The sequence below is a fragment of the Stylophora pistillata genome, chromosome 4 (assembly GCF_964205215.1).
Source record: "Stylophora pistillata chromosome 4, jaStyPist1.2, whole genome shotgun sequence".
In the NCBI taxonomy this organism is placed as follows: domain Eukaryota; kingdom Metazoa; phylum Cnidaria; class Anthozoa; order Scleractinia; family Pocilloporidae; genus Stylophora; species Stylophora pistillata.
The window spans coordinates 22152004-22165453 of NC_142522.1; the positions used below are offsets into that span (position 1 = coordinate 22152004).

The 13450-nt window shown below is 39.4% G+C and overlaps 1 protein-coding gene across 1 annotated transcript; it reads right to left on the reverse strand.

Annotated features, from left to right (window-relative positions):
• Nucleotides 1-5332: 5332 nt before the first annotated feature.
• On the reverse strand, nucleotides 5333-13426 carry LOC111345572 (uncharacterized). Its single transcript, XM_088759061.1, is given in 2 exon segments — nucleotides 5333-9313; nucleotides 13211-13426. Coding segments are annotated over 2 exon segments (3153 nt in total). The 5' UTR covers nucleotides 13399-13426; the 3' UTR covers nucleotides 5333-6348.
• Between the last annotated feature and the right edge of the window lie 24 nt (nucleotides 13427-13450).

Consider the following 13450-nt stretch of genomic DNA (forward strand, 5'->3'; position numbering starts at 1 on the left):
CATCGTTCTAGAACTATAGGCAGATCGTTGACAAACAGGACAAAGAGTAAAGGGCCAAGAATTGACCCTTGCGGGACACCTGAAGTAATAAAACTTACGAGTTGTTTTCGGTCTGTCAGATAGACACCTGAAGTAGCAAAACTTACGAGTTGTTTTCGGTCTGTCAGATAGTTTCGGAACCAGTCTAACTCAACGTCCTTAAGTCCATATGGCTCTAGTTTGCTAATAAGTATTTCGCGATCAACAGGGTCAAATGCCTTGCGCAAATCAATAGATACTGCCCCAGTCAGCAATCCCTGGTCCATACCACGCCGGATGTAATCTGAAAAAGCAATAGCGGCAAATAATATCTACACCACGTACTCGCTTCTCGGGATGAGCGGGGCGTGACGATCAGCCACCTTGAGGAATGCAGACTTAAAACCGAGCCAGAGTTTGTCAACACAAATGACATTCACATTTTTTGTCCCAGAGGAATTCATACTATCATCCCAATTTACACCTCTAAGATCTTCACAAAACTTTGCAGGATCGTATTTTGCATAATTCCTGAAGAACTTTGTTTCCGGGGCAGCTTTCATCCAGTTTAACTTTCTTATGCAAAAAACCATGTCATGATCACTCAGACTCAAACTTAAAACCCCGCACTCTCTAATGTTATGGGGAGAGTTCGTGATAATAATATCCAAAAGTGTTTTGGAGTATTGAGTAATACGAGTGGGCTGATTTATAAGTTGAGTAAGGTTTTCTTGTCTCAGTAATGCCTTGAGTTGTTTACAATCTGACTCTGTAGTCCGTTTTGGCAATAAATCGCAATTTAAATCGCCTGTGATGATCACCTCTTTATCCATGGCCGTAGTACGCCTAAGACAATTGTCAAATATAGGCATAAAGTCTTTGACCGCATGATTTGAAGACGTTGGCGGGTTTTCCACAATTAACAGCAAGTGCCAATCAGTAAAAGATATCAGGACTGTCAAACTTATCATCGGGATAATGACTCGACATATCGTTAACACTATGTTAGGGCAATCTTTTAAGGGGACTCGTCAGGCATCATCTGTTGTCATGGCAACAGTACAGTAGTGCTGAAAGACCTTCTAAAACTCAGTTTTTGAAAGATATCTCAAAAACCAAGTCGGTGACCTAGTTTTTTTTTTCAAATTTATTTAACATCATCACATTCTCTATCTGTATACGTGATATAAAAAAAAAACTAACTAGTAGAACTTGAATTATATAGGAAAATGCTGTTTTAAAATGTAAAAAATTTTCCACCAGATAAATTTTTTTAAAATTTTCTTCAGGAATGCGTAATGATGAAAATAATTTGTACACAAAAAATCAGGGTAGGTCACCGGACTAATTTTCGAGATATTAGTTCATCAATTTAGCAAGCTTTATTTCCGGTTTTTACAATTTTAGCTCGCACTTTTATATCCGGTTACGCGCTTTAAACGATACTGCTGACTCCAGGGCTCATTTTCGCGAGGATGAGTCCGTGTCCACGCGATTAATCGGTGGATGCCATCAGTGCGGAAAAGATCGTACATCCTGAAGATGGATTCACATTGTTTCGTGATTTTACACATTCCTGAAAAATAAGTCATCATTTGAGACTCAGACTGCTTACCGTTACGACAGTTGGAAATTTAAGAACATTCCGGAGAGAATTCTCTTGCGGAATTCGATATATGATGACAAGTTGATTTTGAAGGTGGCGCCAATGCCAGTACAACATTGAGGCCGTTAATGTTGAGTTTCTCGTACAGAGATTGTAGTGTAACATGAGACAAACCAGCCTCTGCCAGCTTCTGGACCATGTTTGTCGAAAGATGAAGCTTTCCATCGGACGTCTGGATGGTATCCTGTCGTTGTTCCGAGAAGATGGCTTGATCGAAGGCCTCATTCGGCGATGCACATTTACCATGATTGACCGTATAATTGTTTGTGTGCAATTTGAAGTGGAGGAGTGAAAACAATTTGGAGTTAAAAGAATTTGCTTTGACGTCTTCCAGATTGTCATGAGCGTCAAACTAAGCGGAAATCAGGGTTTCATATACAACAGTAATTTGTTGGTCGTCACAGATTTCGCGAATTTCTATATTTTTCAAGGTACTAGAGGTATGAATAAGCCTTGGCTTCATTTTCCTTTTTTTCTCTTTGCCACTGTCATGGCCGTGAACTTTCATTATTCTGTTTTAAATGGAAAACAAAACAAATTTTGCAATGCTTTCTTAACAAATGCAAGTTTGCATTTTCGTGGTTGTAATTTACAGTTTATCGAGTGAAATATCAACAATATTTCGCACAAGTTTAAGATGAATATTTTATTTTAATTTTACCGTTTCTGGTTGAATTAGAATTAAAGTCTCATCTACATTTTTACGATCTCTTGTTTACTGAAAATTATGCTTGTTTTTTTTTTTATGGCAACATTTACACTTCTCGATTTCCGTTCATAAAACATACTGTCAATGTTTACCATTCTGGATCCAACAATGATTTCATTTTCCTTTCCATCTTCCGGTGAGTTGTTCAGGAAAGTTCTCGGTCATTTCATTTTAATAGGAATCAAATTCGATGCGAAGCAAATCGTAGCACTCAGAGGTATCCACTTAAATTTTTCGCGGAACAAAGTAAGACGTACCGAATACACTCGCGCGACTTTATTGATGGGGTGTTGACTTCACCTTCCTCCTTTAACTCGTTAAATAAACTTTTTTTGACCACTTTCGGAAAAAGTCCTGCACTCCAAACATTTTCCTACCTACTTTCAAGAAGTAAACTTTCCATTTTTTTTCTCAAACAGCCAATTTCGCTGGAAACAATAGAGGTACCCGGAAATTTTGAAACGCTCATGGCGGCCATGTTTGTTTACAACTCGGCCGAGGATCTGATCGCGCGCGCCATCGTTTGTTTCTCTCGCGAGTAATTTGCTTGCGTGTATCTTGGAATTCATTCTCCGCGCGGTCAAAAAAACCCTTTCGAGCCTCCTTAATATGCACATTAATATACACATTAATATGCACATTAATATGCACATTAATATGCACATTAATATAAACATTAATATGCACATTAATATAAACATTAATATGCACATTAATATGCACATCAATATGCATATTAATATGCACATTAATATGCACATTAAGTTGTACATTAATATGCACATTAATATGTACATTAATATGAATATTAATATGCATATTAATATGCACATTAATATGCACACTTCAATCACAGTTCACAAAGTATATGTGTACCTGTCACAAAATGGTCTGGCAGTCAGCAGGTTCCCACCACCTACCCTACCAGCTTCTAATATAGTATGTATCCCCGTATAAAGTGATTCTAAGTTATCGGATGTGCTCCAGACATAAGGCCTACAAGGCACTTGATCCAAACAGTTCCTATATGGTTTGGAAAAAGTTCCTCCACCTTTAAATCAGACACATACAAACAGAGGAAAAATGAAGTTAATCAGACCATTCATGAACAGCGATCGATCATGTACCCCTGTTCAAGGCAAACCTCTATTCAAATGCAGACTTTGGTCCGAATTAAAACATTTTTGCTGACACTTCTGTTTCATTGTCCCATATTGAGGAGGCGCGTGTACCCAGAGATAAGTTTTTCTAGGCTTGATGGTATCGGTTGGATGGAGGTTAACTAAATTACATTTTGTGTATGTGTGATAGTAAAATCCAACAAAAAACTTACCAGTTTCAAGGTTAGCCTGTATCTTTCTTTAAATCTTTTGAACATCTTCAAGCTTTGCAATGTTTTAACACTAAAAGGTGAGGAAAATTTTGTACCTCAGTCCTAATGCAAAACAAGTATTTATCTTGGGATATAGCTAGTAAACTTCGATGTAGCCTAAGATAAGTCCTTGTAAGACATATTTCATAGATGCCCATGCAATCGCAATTACAAGCACAACATTTTGGCTTGTTTAACGAAGCTGACTTCCTGGATTCTGGTCAACTTGTTGTCAGTTTTGAAACAGCTGAGTCCTGGCTCTTACCTCAGATCAAGGATTCTTCCTGTAAATGTATTTCAAGTTCATTTTCTCCTCTCGTTGAGCCAGTGGATCCTTCAAATTTTGATACTTATCGATAATTTTGAATAAATAAGTGAAAAAAATTGTGGTATAACTCTGTATGGAATAGGATTTGAGACCATTCTGCAAAAAGATGTTGGGCTTTTCAAGTACGGAAGATTGTTCAAATCAAGATTCACTATGTCTGTAAAAACATCGAAAACACTAAGCAACTCAAACTAGCCGCCATCGCCGCCATTTTGCAAAATATGACTCTGCGCACGCTTCGCGTCAGAAACTCTATCAATAAGTGCAACTCTATCAATAAGTGCAACTCTATCAATAAGTGCAACTCTATCAATAAGTGCAACTCTATCAATAAGTGCAACTCTATCGATAAGTGCAACTCTATCGATAAGTGCAGCTCTATCAATAAGTGCAACTCTATCAATAAGTGCAACTCTATCAATAAGTGCAAATTCTCTTCGTTGAACTCTTCATCTTTCATACACAACATGGCTTGGCTGAGAGCTTCACTGGCGCCCTTACCCTCGCTAGTTCTTTGTAAAAGTAGTTCAGGGACTCCAAAGTAGCCTCATTATCAATAGCCCACAGAGACTGTACTCCACCACAACGCAGGCACCAGCGCAATGCCAACCAAACCTTCGGCATTGATTGGCCCTTGAGGGCTTGTGATACATCCGTTAGTGTATACAAATAGTATTCTTCTTTAGGTTTGCAGGTCGCTTGCTCAGGATTTGGTGCTAAGATGATTTTTCCTGATCCCATTTGACCATTTATACCAGCAAAGCGTAACCGACGTTTCTCATAAGACATAAATGTTTTTTTCTTAAAATTGCGGCAGTAAGTAAAACGCTTTTCAGAGGAATAGTTTCCTTGGTAGAAAATTGAACTGAGTTTTCAAAAAGCTTATTTAACCCAATCTACAGACGCATTTCCCTTGGAAACCGTGTATGATACTGACAGCTTTAAACGTTCACTTTGTACTTTGTAGCATGGTATTCACGGAAAGTTTTTACCTCTTGGGCTTCTGCATCAAAACAAAACGTAGAATACACACGCACGCACAGCAAAATGATGTAGCTAACGGTAATTGACAATTACCGTTAGCTAGTTGAATCTACATCATTTTGCTGTGCGTGCGTGTGTATTCTACGTTTTGTTTTGTTTTGTTTCTTTCATTTTCTGAAGTGGAGGGGGGCGGGGGGGTTGGGAAGAATACTCGCCTTTTATTTTCCAACAAATCAATGCACCATATCACTCGCCAGTACGAAGATATGAATTTTATTTTCGATTTGCTATTAGGTATTGTGGGGGCATCACTGTCGAGAAAGGAAGAATAACAAACTCTGCTTGGTGAAATGCAGTGTAATGCAGCGCAGTCACATATCAATGGCAGTGTCTTTACTTTGTTTCACAAGGGTTTAAATTCGCAAAGTAGAGAAGCAGAGGCTCCTTGGCCTCTGATACTAGATTTATTTTTTTTTATCTTAGTTACCCTTTATTTTTTACAAGGTAATTTTGGTTTTATAACCTGATAATGTAAATTGGCCACCGTTAACAGTTTCAAAGCTGACGTTTCGAGCGTTAGACCTTGGTCAGAGCGGATGAACGCTGGAAACGTTTGAGACCATTCGCTATTACGAAGGGCTAACTCCCGAAACGTCAGCTCTGAAACTTTTGACGGTGGCCAATATACATTATCAACTCAGTTGATAAAACTAAAATCAACTTGTTATATTCCCCCACCGACGCAGTACCACAGTTTCTTTAGAAACGTATCCCCCTTATTCGTCTTTCTTTTTTACGTTCAATATCGGGCGTAAAATTTTGAGATGCTTCAACTTAAACAAATAGAGTAAAATCAATTGAGGTACCATACTTTTAGAATATGAAGCGACAGAAAAAACAAAAGAATCGCGAATGATAAAGAAAGTAGATCCATCTACAGGAGTGTGAAACACGCAAGAACTATCAGTTATTATAAAGAATATCGTCAGAAAATAAAGAAACAACAAGAGGAAGAAATACCTAAAGAGTACTGGCGAAAAAAATGCAATCAAGGTATTTACTTGCATTTCATTGGTCAAAAACCATCAACATCAACACGTCAGTCGATGCTAGTTGGTTAGCAAGTGGAAGCAACAGCAAATAACATTGATCAACGATCTTACAAGAGACGATCGGCCATCAGCAGCGGCCCAAAATTTGGGTGCAATTACATTATTAAAAACAAACATGAGAGAACATTTGTTTACAAAAGGGAAGGCAAAGATCGTTACTCACTCACACGAGTAAAACAACTGTAACACTTTTTTATGGGACTTAAAACTCTCCGAGATATGCATTCTTACCTCCCCACTTAAATTCAATTTGACATCATCTCCAAGGAGGACAAATGGTGCCCAGTACCTCATATTGTTGTACTCTGATGATTCTCGCATAACACTTATGGAACGGTGAAGGGCTTCACTCGCACTCATTTTTTCATGGATCATGCACCTGTAAAATACGCTCATAAAAACCATGGTGGCTTCATCATCAACAGCCCACAATGACATTAGAACTGAACGGGCACTGGACCCCAGAAATGCACGAGCGATTCCGACCACTCCTTCTGCTGCAAGGATCTTTCCACGAGCACTGTGACAACAGCTAAGTACCACTAAATTAGCTCTAATACGAGCCCCAGCAACCTCTTTCATCGTCAGGATGCAGTCCTCCCCCTTTGGAATGCCCCTAAGTGATTTCTTGGGTGCAAGAGCTATTTCTCCTCTTTCGGCATCACCATGGGCGGCTATGTGCACCAAGCTTACATCTCGAATTCTTCGAAAAAATTCATCCTTTGTAGCCTCTTCTCCCACAAGACATGGAATTTGAAGCATTTCTGATTTCATTTCTGCTTCTTCTCTGGCCTTCGGTAATGGACACAACACCTTAACATTTCCATTAATATTTATACGGCCAACCTTCGGATCTCCCACAATTAGTGCTCCAGCCTGACTGTGAAAGTTCTCTGGAGAGTCGTGAATAACTTTGAGGGTTGTAAGAGAGGGGACGAGGCGGATCCTATACGCTTGCGACAAGCAGTTCCCGGATGAATCTAGCAATGCAGGAAAAGGAATAAGAAACAACAACCCTTCAGGGACAATTATGATCTCTGGACCCTCAATAACATTAGCAAAAGGAGAGATTGTCATCTCGAACAATAACTGTAACTTTGATTCTAGATTTCCATGTTTACATTTTTCAGTTTTGTTGGTAGGCCCAGATACCTCGCTCTGCCTTGCTGCAGGTGGGAACTCATTTCCATACCATGCGGCTAACGATCGGTCTTCGCAGTCAACGTTATCAAGCAAATGTAAAATGCTTCTTGTCAATTCCTCCAGTTTATCCTCCAAATCATCTCCATGGGAATCAGTCTTGGAAGACCCAAAGAAAGTTATTCTTCCGTCTTTCTTTAAGAACCAAATTGATAAAGGTCCTAGCTGAGTTGCTAAGTAAAGCATATCTGATTGTTGCATAGTGACAAGCTCTTTCATAGCATTCAAATTGAGTGCTCTTGAACCACTGACCTCCTCAACACCATACTTTGCTGACAGCAAGTCTACAAGACCACGGGCTCTTCCTTGTTCTGCAATGCACAAGGCTTCATTTTGATTGCCACGCTTTATTTGCAGAAGGCAAAGAATTTAGTAGCTGATGATATTTTGGTCATCTAACGACAACTTGTGTTCATCTGCAAGGTGCGCTCGCATCTCCTCGTGGCAACGTATGCTTTCTGAGAGACAATAGACCGCTTCTGGATGGTTGTTCTTTGCCGCAAAACTGGCGCTTAGGCTTTGGTTGACCACGCGCTCGCCATCTCTTGATCCAACTTCTTTCATGATCTGGAGTGCCTTTTTGTGATACTCGATTGATTTTTCAACCTGCCACAATGCAAAATATGCAGAAGCAATGTTTGCGTAGCTGTTTCCTTCGCCAAAATAGTCTCCGATCGCCCTGCATATTTGAAGCACTTTTGTGAAGTATTCAATGGATTCTTCGTAGAGACCTTGATAGAAAAGCGCACTACCAATGATACTCCAGGGATCTCCTGTTTCAATAAAGTTTTCCAATGTCTCGCTTGTTTTGAGACTTCTCTTTGCAAAGTGAATTGCTTTTTGATACTGACCGAGGTTGCTATAGGATTGACCAATGACCACGTAGCACCGATATATTCCTCTCTTGTCTCCCATAGCTGTTTTGATGGTAAGAGCTTTCTTTGAAAACTCTATTGACCTTTCATATTGCATGAATGTAAAGCAAACTTTAGCTTGACTGTAAAGGATTTCTCCTTCTTCTGCTTTGTAACCAAGTGAACGCATTATATTGAGGGCTCCGTCGTTATATGTTAGGGCTGTTGCATAATCTCCAAGATGGAGGTAATAGGTGAAAAGATTAAGGTAGCACCATCCCTCACCTCGTCTAATTCCTTCATCGCGAAAAATTCCAAGTCCCTTTTCGCAGTACTCAATGGCTTTCTCATTTCGGTGTAAAGCATGGTAAGTGGCACCTAGATTGGTGTAGGTTGTTGCTTCTCCTTCCCGATCATGAAACTCTTTGCAGACTTCCAAGTCTTTCATTAAATATTCAATCGCTTTGCCGAACTCTCCGAGTGTGAAATATACATTGGACAGTCCTGCGTAAGCGACCCCCTCCACTTCCCGACCTTTAATTTCTATACTGATCTCAAGAGCCTCCTGAGCGTATTTTATTGCTTCGTTATACTGGCATAAGTGAAAATACACAGAGGAAATAGAACTACACGAATTTGCCAACTTTTCCTTATCTTTTATTCTCTTCCGTAAGTCCAGGGCTTTCTTGTTAAAAGTTAACGATTCCTCACATTGGCCAAGATAAAAGTGCATCTTACCAATAAATTCGTAGCAGTTGGCTTCTCTTCTTTCAATCCCAGATTTTTTGTTGATTTCCAGACATTTTTCGGCCAACTCTTTCGCCTTCTTTGGATTGCCAGTGTGGGCATAGGCAATGGCTAGACCCATATATAACTGTCTTTCAACTTCGCGAGGTCTTCGTTGTATGATGCGCTCAAAACCGTTCGTGATGCAGATCCTCAGGAAAATAAAACAATCCTCATAAAATTCTATAGCTTTAGCAAATCGACGGGTTTCACGAAGGTAGTCCGCGACATTCCAGGCAGCGTATAAATCCAGAATTGGTTTCATTTTACACAAGAATACCACGCTAAAAAAAAAAAAATTATATTATATGAATGACATTGGATTTCCGACTGAACATTTCAATAAGACTTTAATATCTAGAAGGCACATGAAACACATATGTCTAAGGCATCCCTAAGAAGGTTCCTATACCCTGATGATGCCGAAGTAATTAAGATTGATGAAATCACACATTGCTATGGAATGATTCTTTATTAGTTTTAACTGACCTTCATAAACCCCAATACAACCGAATTTTCTTGCTATTGATGTAAGGACATGATTTTTTCATATTATTCTGATATAATCCGGCCTGCAGAAGCGCTCATCTCATTCTGTAAATTTCTTGGCCTCGCACATGACTCTCCCGCTAAAATCTGTTTAGGTGTTCTCGAACTCTCAAACACACACACTGACACACAAAAACCACCCCTCCCCCCTTCCCTTAAAAGATCTGGTTCCGCAACTGAGGTCTCACTCAAAGAGAAACCAACGACTACTGTTTAACAATTGGTTCATGCTTTAGCGTGCACTATCGAGTTATGGAGCACGCGGGAAGTTTGGAGAGCACGAAAGAAGCGTAAGAGTTGCCCGAGGCGATAGCCGAGGGCAACTCTAGCTTCTTGAGTGCTCTCCAAACTTCCCACGTGCTCCATAACTCGATAGTGCACAGCTGAAAGCATGAACCAATTGTTTTAGAACATAGCCGGTGGAATTGTGCATCAAATCCGACGCGAAAAACGGACAACAATATCAGTTGAAGCGAATCGTGACGACGCGGATGCCGAGTATCCTTTTCCTTTGTTTTTCTCTTTTTCTGCCTCATTTAAGAACTCTAGCCCAAGGGAAAAGGTCGAAACATTGTCTTCGTTTTCGGACTAGTAGGCCGAGTTTCTGTTTGTATCCATTATTGTCGCGAAATATATTATTTTTCCCCGCGCTAATAATGGCCGCTCGCGCGAAAAAAAAAAATTTCTGGCGAAGTCGGATTTGCTGATGCTATCAGCGTGCACTATCGGGATTTTGAGCACGATTACGTATAATGAATTCGATTGCGCGACACTGCCAGCTATGTTCTAATAAGTATTTTCGCATATGTCACCTTTTCGGTGTCCCAGAGACTCTGTTCAGTCTAGATTAGCGGTTATGAAATCATCTCGAACTCATTTCACCGATTAGAGGCCTTGAAGTAGTCATGCCTCCCCAGTCATTCCGAGCAATCGTTGAAGAGTTTATTTAAGGATTTCAAAGATAATGTGGTCGCTATCGAATAAATCCTTTTTCATTTTAGGCTCGAGACAGGTTGATCGATACTCCTTAGTCATAATTTTTCTTCGCAGATCTGCGCATATAACAGCTGCAATGGGTCATATAAAAAAGTAAACACGGAACAAGTCTTTCTCAGTATGCAGCATTCAGTATGAAAGAAAGTCATCAAAATGTGGTTTAGTTAGAAAAATTGGATAAAACCAAAACTTCTAAACTCTGAAAACACATACAAGCAATATTGATGTCTGATTTTCCTGTGGGCGCCATTTTGGATCTATCGTCTAACAATTATTCGACTCAGGCAAAATGAATATTTAACAATTATTCGCCTCAAGTTCGGTGAATATCGTCGAATAATCCCCGAGACTAAGTCGAGGGGATTATTTGACAATATTCACCGAACCTGAGGCGAATAATTGTTTTAGTATATTTTCAGAACTGAACAACAGAGAAATTTCTAAAATCATAACATTTTAGTAACATTTATTAACATTTTAGTTTAACATTTTATATAAACTGCGTGGAGCGGTTTATATAGCGTCATATAAGGAACCGCTCGACCAATCAGCTCTGAAATTACACTAATATTTAATAATCCCCAAGATGAGGTCGAGGAGATTATTAAACAATATTTACTGATTAAATTGTTTGAGTATATTTGCTCATAAGCAATAGAATTATGTTTTAACTCTGTAAACGAAGAAAGCAATGCGCGTTTTTTGTTGCAATTGGACTGATGACTCGTATCAGGATAAGAAAGCATTTTTTGAAGGTTTGCCAAATTTAATCTGCAAAAACTTCATATATTTCTATTAAAAAATGTTCTGCCAAACTCAGTAGCGTTCTTTGTGCTCTTCGCAATTGAATTTTCTGTTATCGTGTTTATCAGTTCCTCGGAAATATCCACATAACGTATGGGAGCTATTCTGCAATTTACCGCTTCTGCTATAATCACCGATGTACCTCTCGCGAGATGATTATAGCGAGATATGACTTACTCCTCGACCAATCACATCTCTGTAATCACCGGGACAATTACATTAGCATCAAACTTTCGGTTTTTCTTTTCATAATTTGGTTTTCTTCCCCTCCCGGGAAGTTTGAACGACACTGTGTAAGCGAAGCGGATTTTTCAGTGTTCTGACAGCCATAATCCGAGAAAGTTTTAACAAACAACCTTGGATTGAGAATGGCGAAGGATTTGCCATTCCTTTATTAACTGAACAAGACGGAGTGGTGCGAAAGGCGAGTGACGTGTCAGCAGCTGATCAGTGATATCAACCACAAGTGAAAAATTATCGCATTTTCTCGCGTATGTTGTTATACGAGTTTTCGCTGGGCTGGAAATCCTTGTACAACAACGCAGTTTATATGATAAAAACCCTTTTTGTTTGTGGCAGTCCCATAGCCCTGCAGAACAGGTGAAATTATTCCGCATTTTGAACAAAGGCATGCGCGAAGCGCGAATCACTTGTGACTTGCAACACACACTCTCCTCGTGCTTGCCTCCCTTCGCCTCAAAAACGCAAAAAAAAAAAACCAAAACAAAACAAAAAAAGCAAAACAAAAAAACAGGCAGGAGTCCCACGGAAATTATGCAGATCATAGAGCGTCACCATCAAAATGGCGGAAATATATTTTAATATTACTTACCTAACATACCTCCGTTTCAATTTAAGGCAACAAATTTTAACTTTGAATATGATTTTTCATAATTTAACGACAACCTGTCCCAACAATGGAAGTTTCTTTTTAAGGCCGAAGAAGGAAGTGATAGGTTTAGAGAAGTATCACGAACGAAATAAATGCGTAGCACTGTTACGTTTTAATTTTACAGACGGTTAATTAAACTTTTAGTGGCCAAACACACCTCGAGAATGTGACACTGAAGCAAATAATTATAAAGAGCATCTTTGTGTTTTGGTGAACATTCTGTTCACCGTGCTGTCATGCGTGCTTTGGTCTATTCTTGGGTCACTATCAGTCAACATAGCCGGAGAAAATGACTTACGCTTACCGAAGGAAAACGACAGGAAGAGTGCATTCGAACTGATGATAGTCACATACAGTCCTTCAACATCTGTCACCACCCTGACAGCATTTCAAGCGCTTTTCCCCATGAGGTTAAGCATGACGTCAGTCTACGGGTAACGTTAGGCGGCAAAATTCAGATTGAACTTCTACCGTTTCATCTCGATCTTTTAAAACGAAATTATTTGTTTAATTAAGTTGGAACAAGGGATTTCCTGTAATTTCTTGCCAAGGTTGATTTATGGATTAGATGTAAAACGAAAATTGCTTCTTTTAACCTCACTTTTTTTAACACTCACCACTGCCTTCGATTTCTTCGCCGAAAGATGGGTCATGCCCTTACAAGAATGGTTGCAAGCCTATTCATGGATTATTGTTGAGGTCCGCTCTCAAGCTTCGAAGCAATTCAATCTACTGAGTTCTCTCTGAGTAACATAAGTGTCGACCATTCCGAAAAACTTAGGTTCAACACAATTTAATTCTATACAGGTGAGGCCATTAAGTGGCATATGAAATACAGCGGCAGCAACCACTTTAAAAAGCTCTGCAATGGTAAACCAAACCTTGCTTAAATTTCACAGCTGTCTTACCTACAGCGCTCAAAACGTGCATGTTTACATACCTGATTTTCAAATATACAACGATGATCCATTCGCAATAACAGTACAAGATGAGCAGAAAACGTCTTTGAAGAGACTTCTCTAAACAACTGAATATAATGCAATGACGCAAACAGTGCACGTACACGTTCTGTGATTGGTCGGTTCTAAAGGCCTGCTGGAGTATACAGACAGGCGGTTGCCAGATCATAGACAGATCATTTATTTTTTTAACCAGATAACTACGGATTAAGAAAAACGGT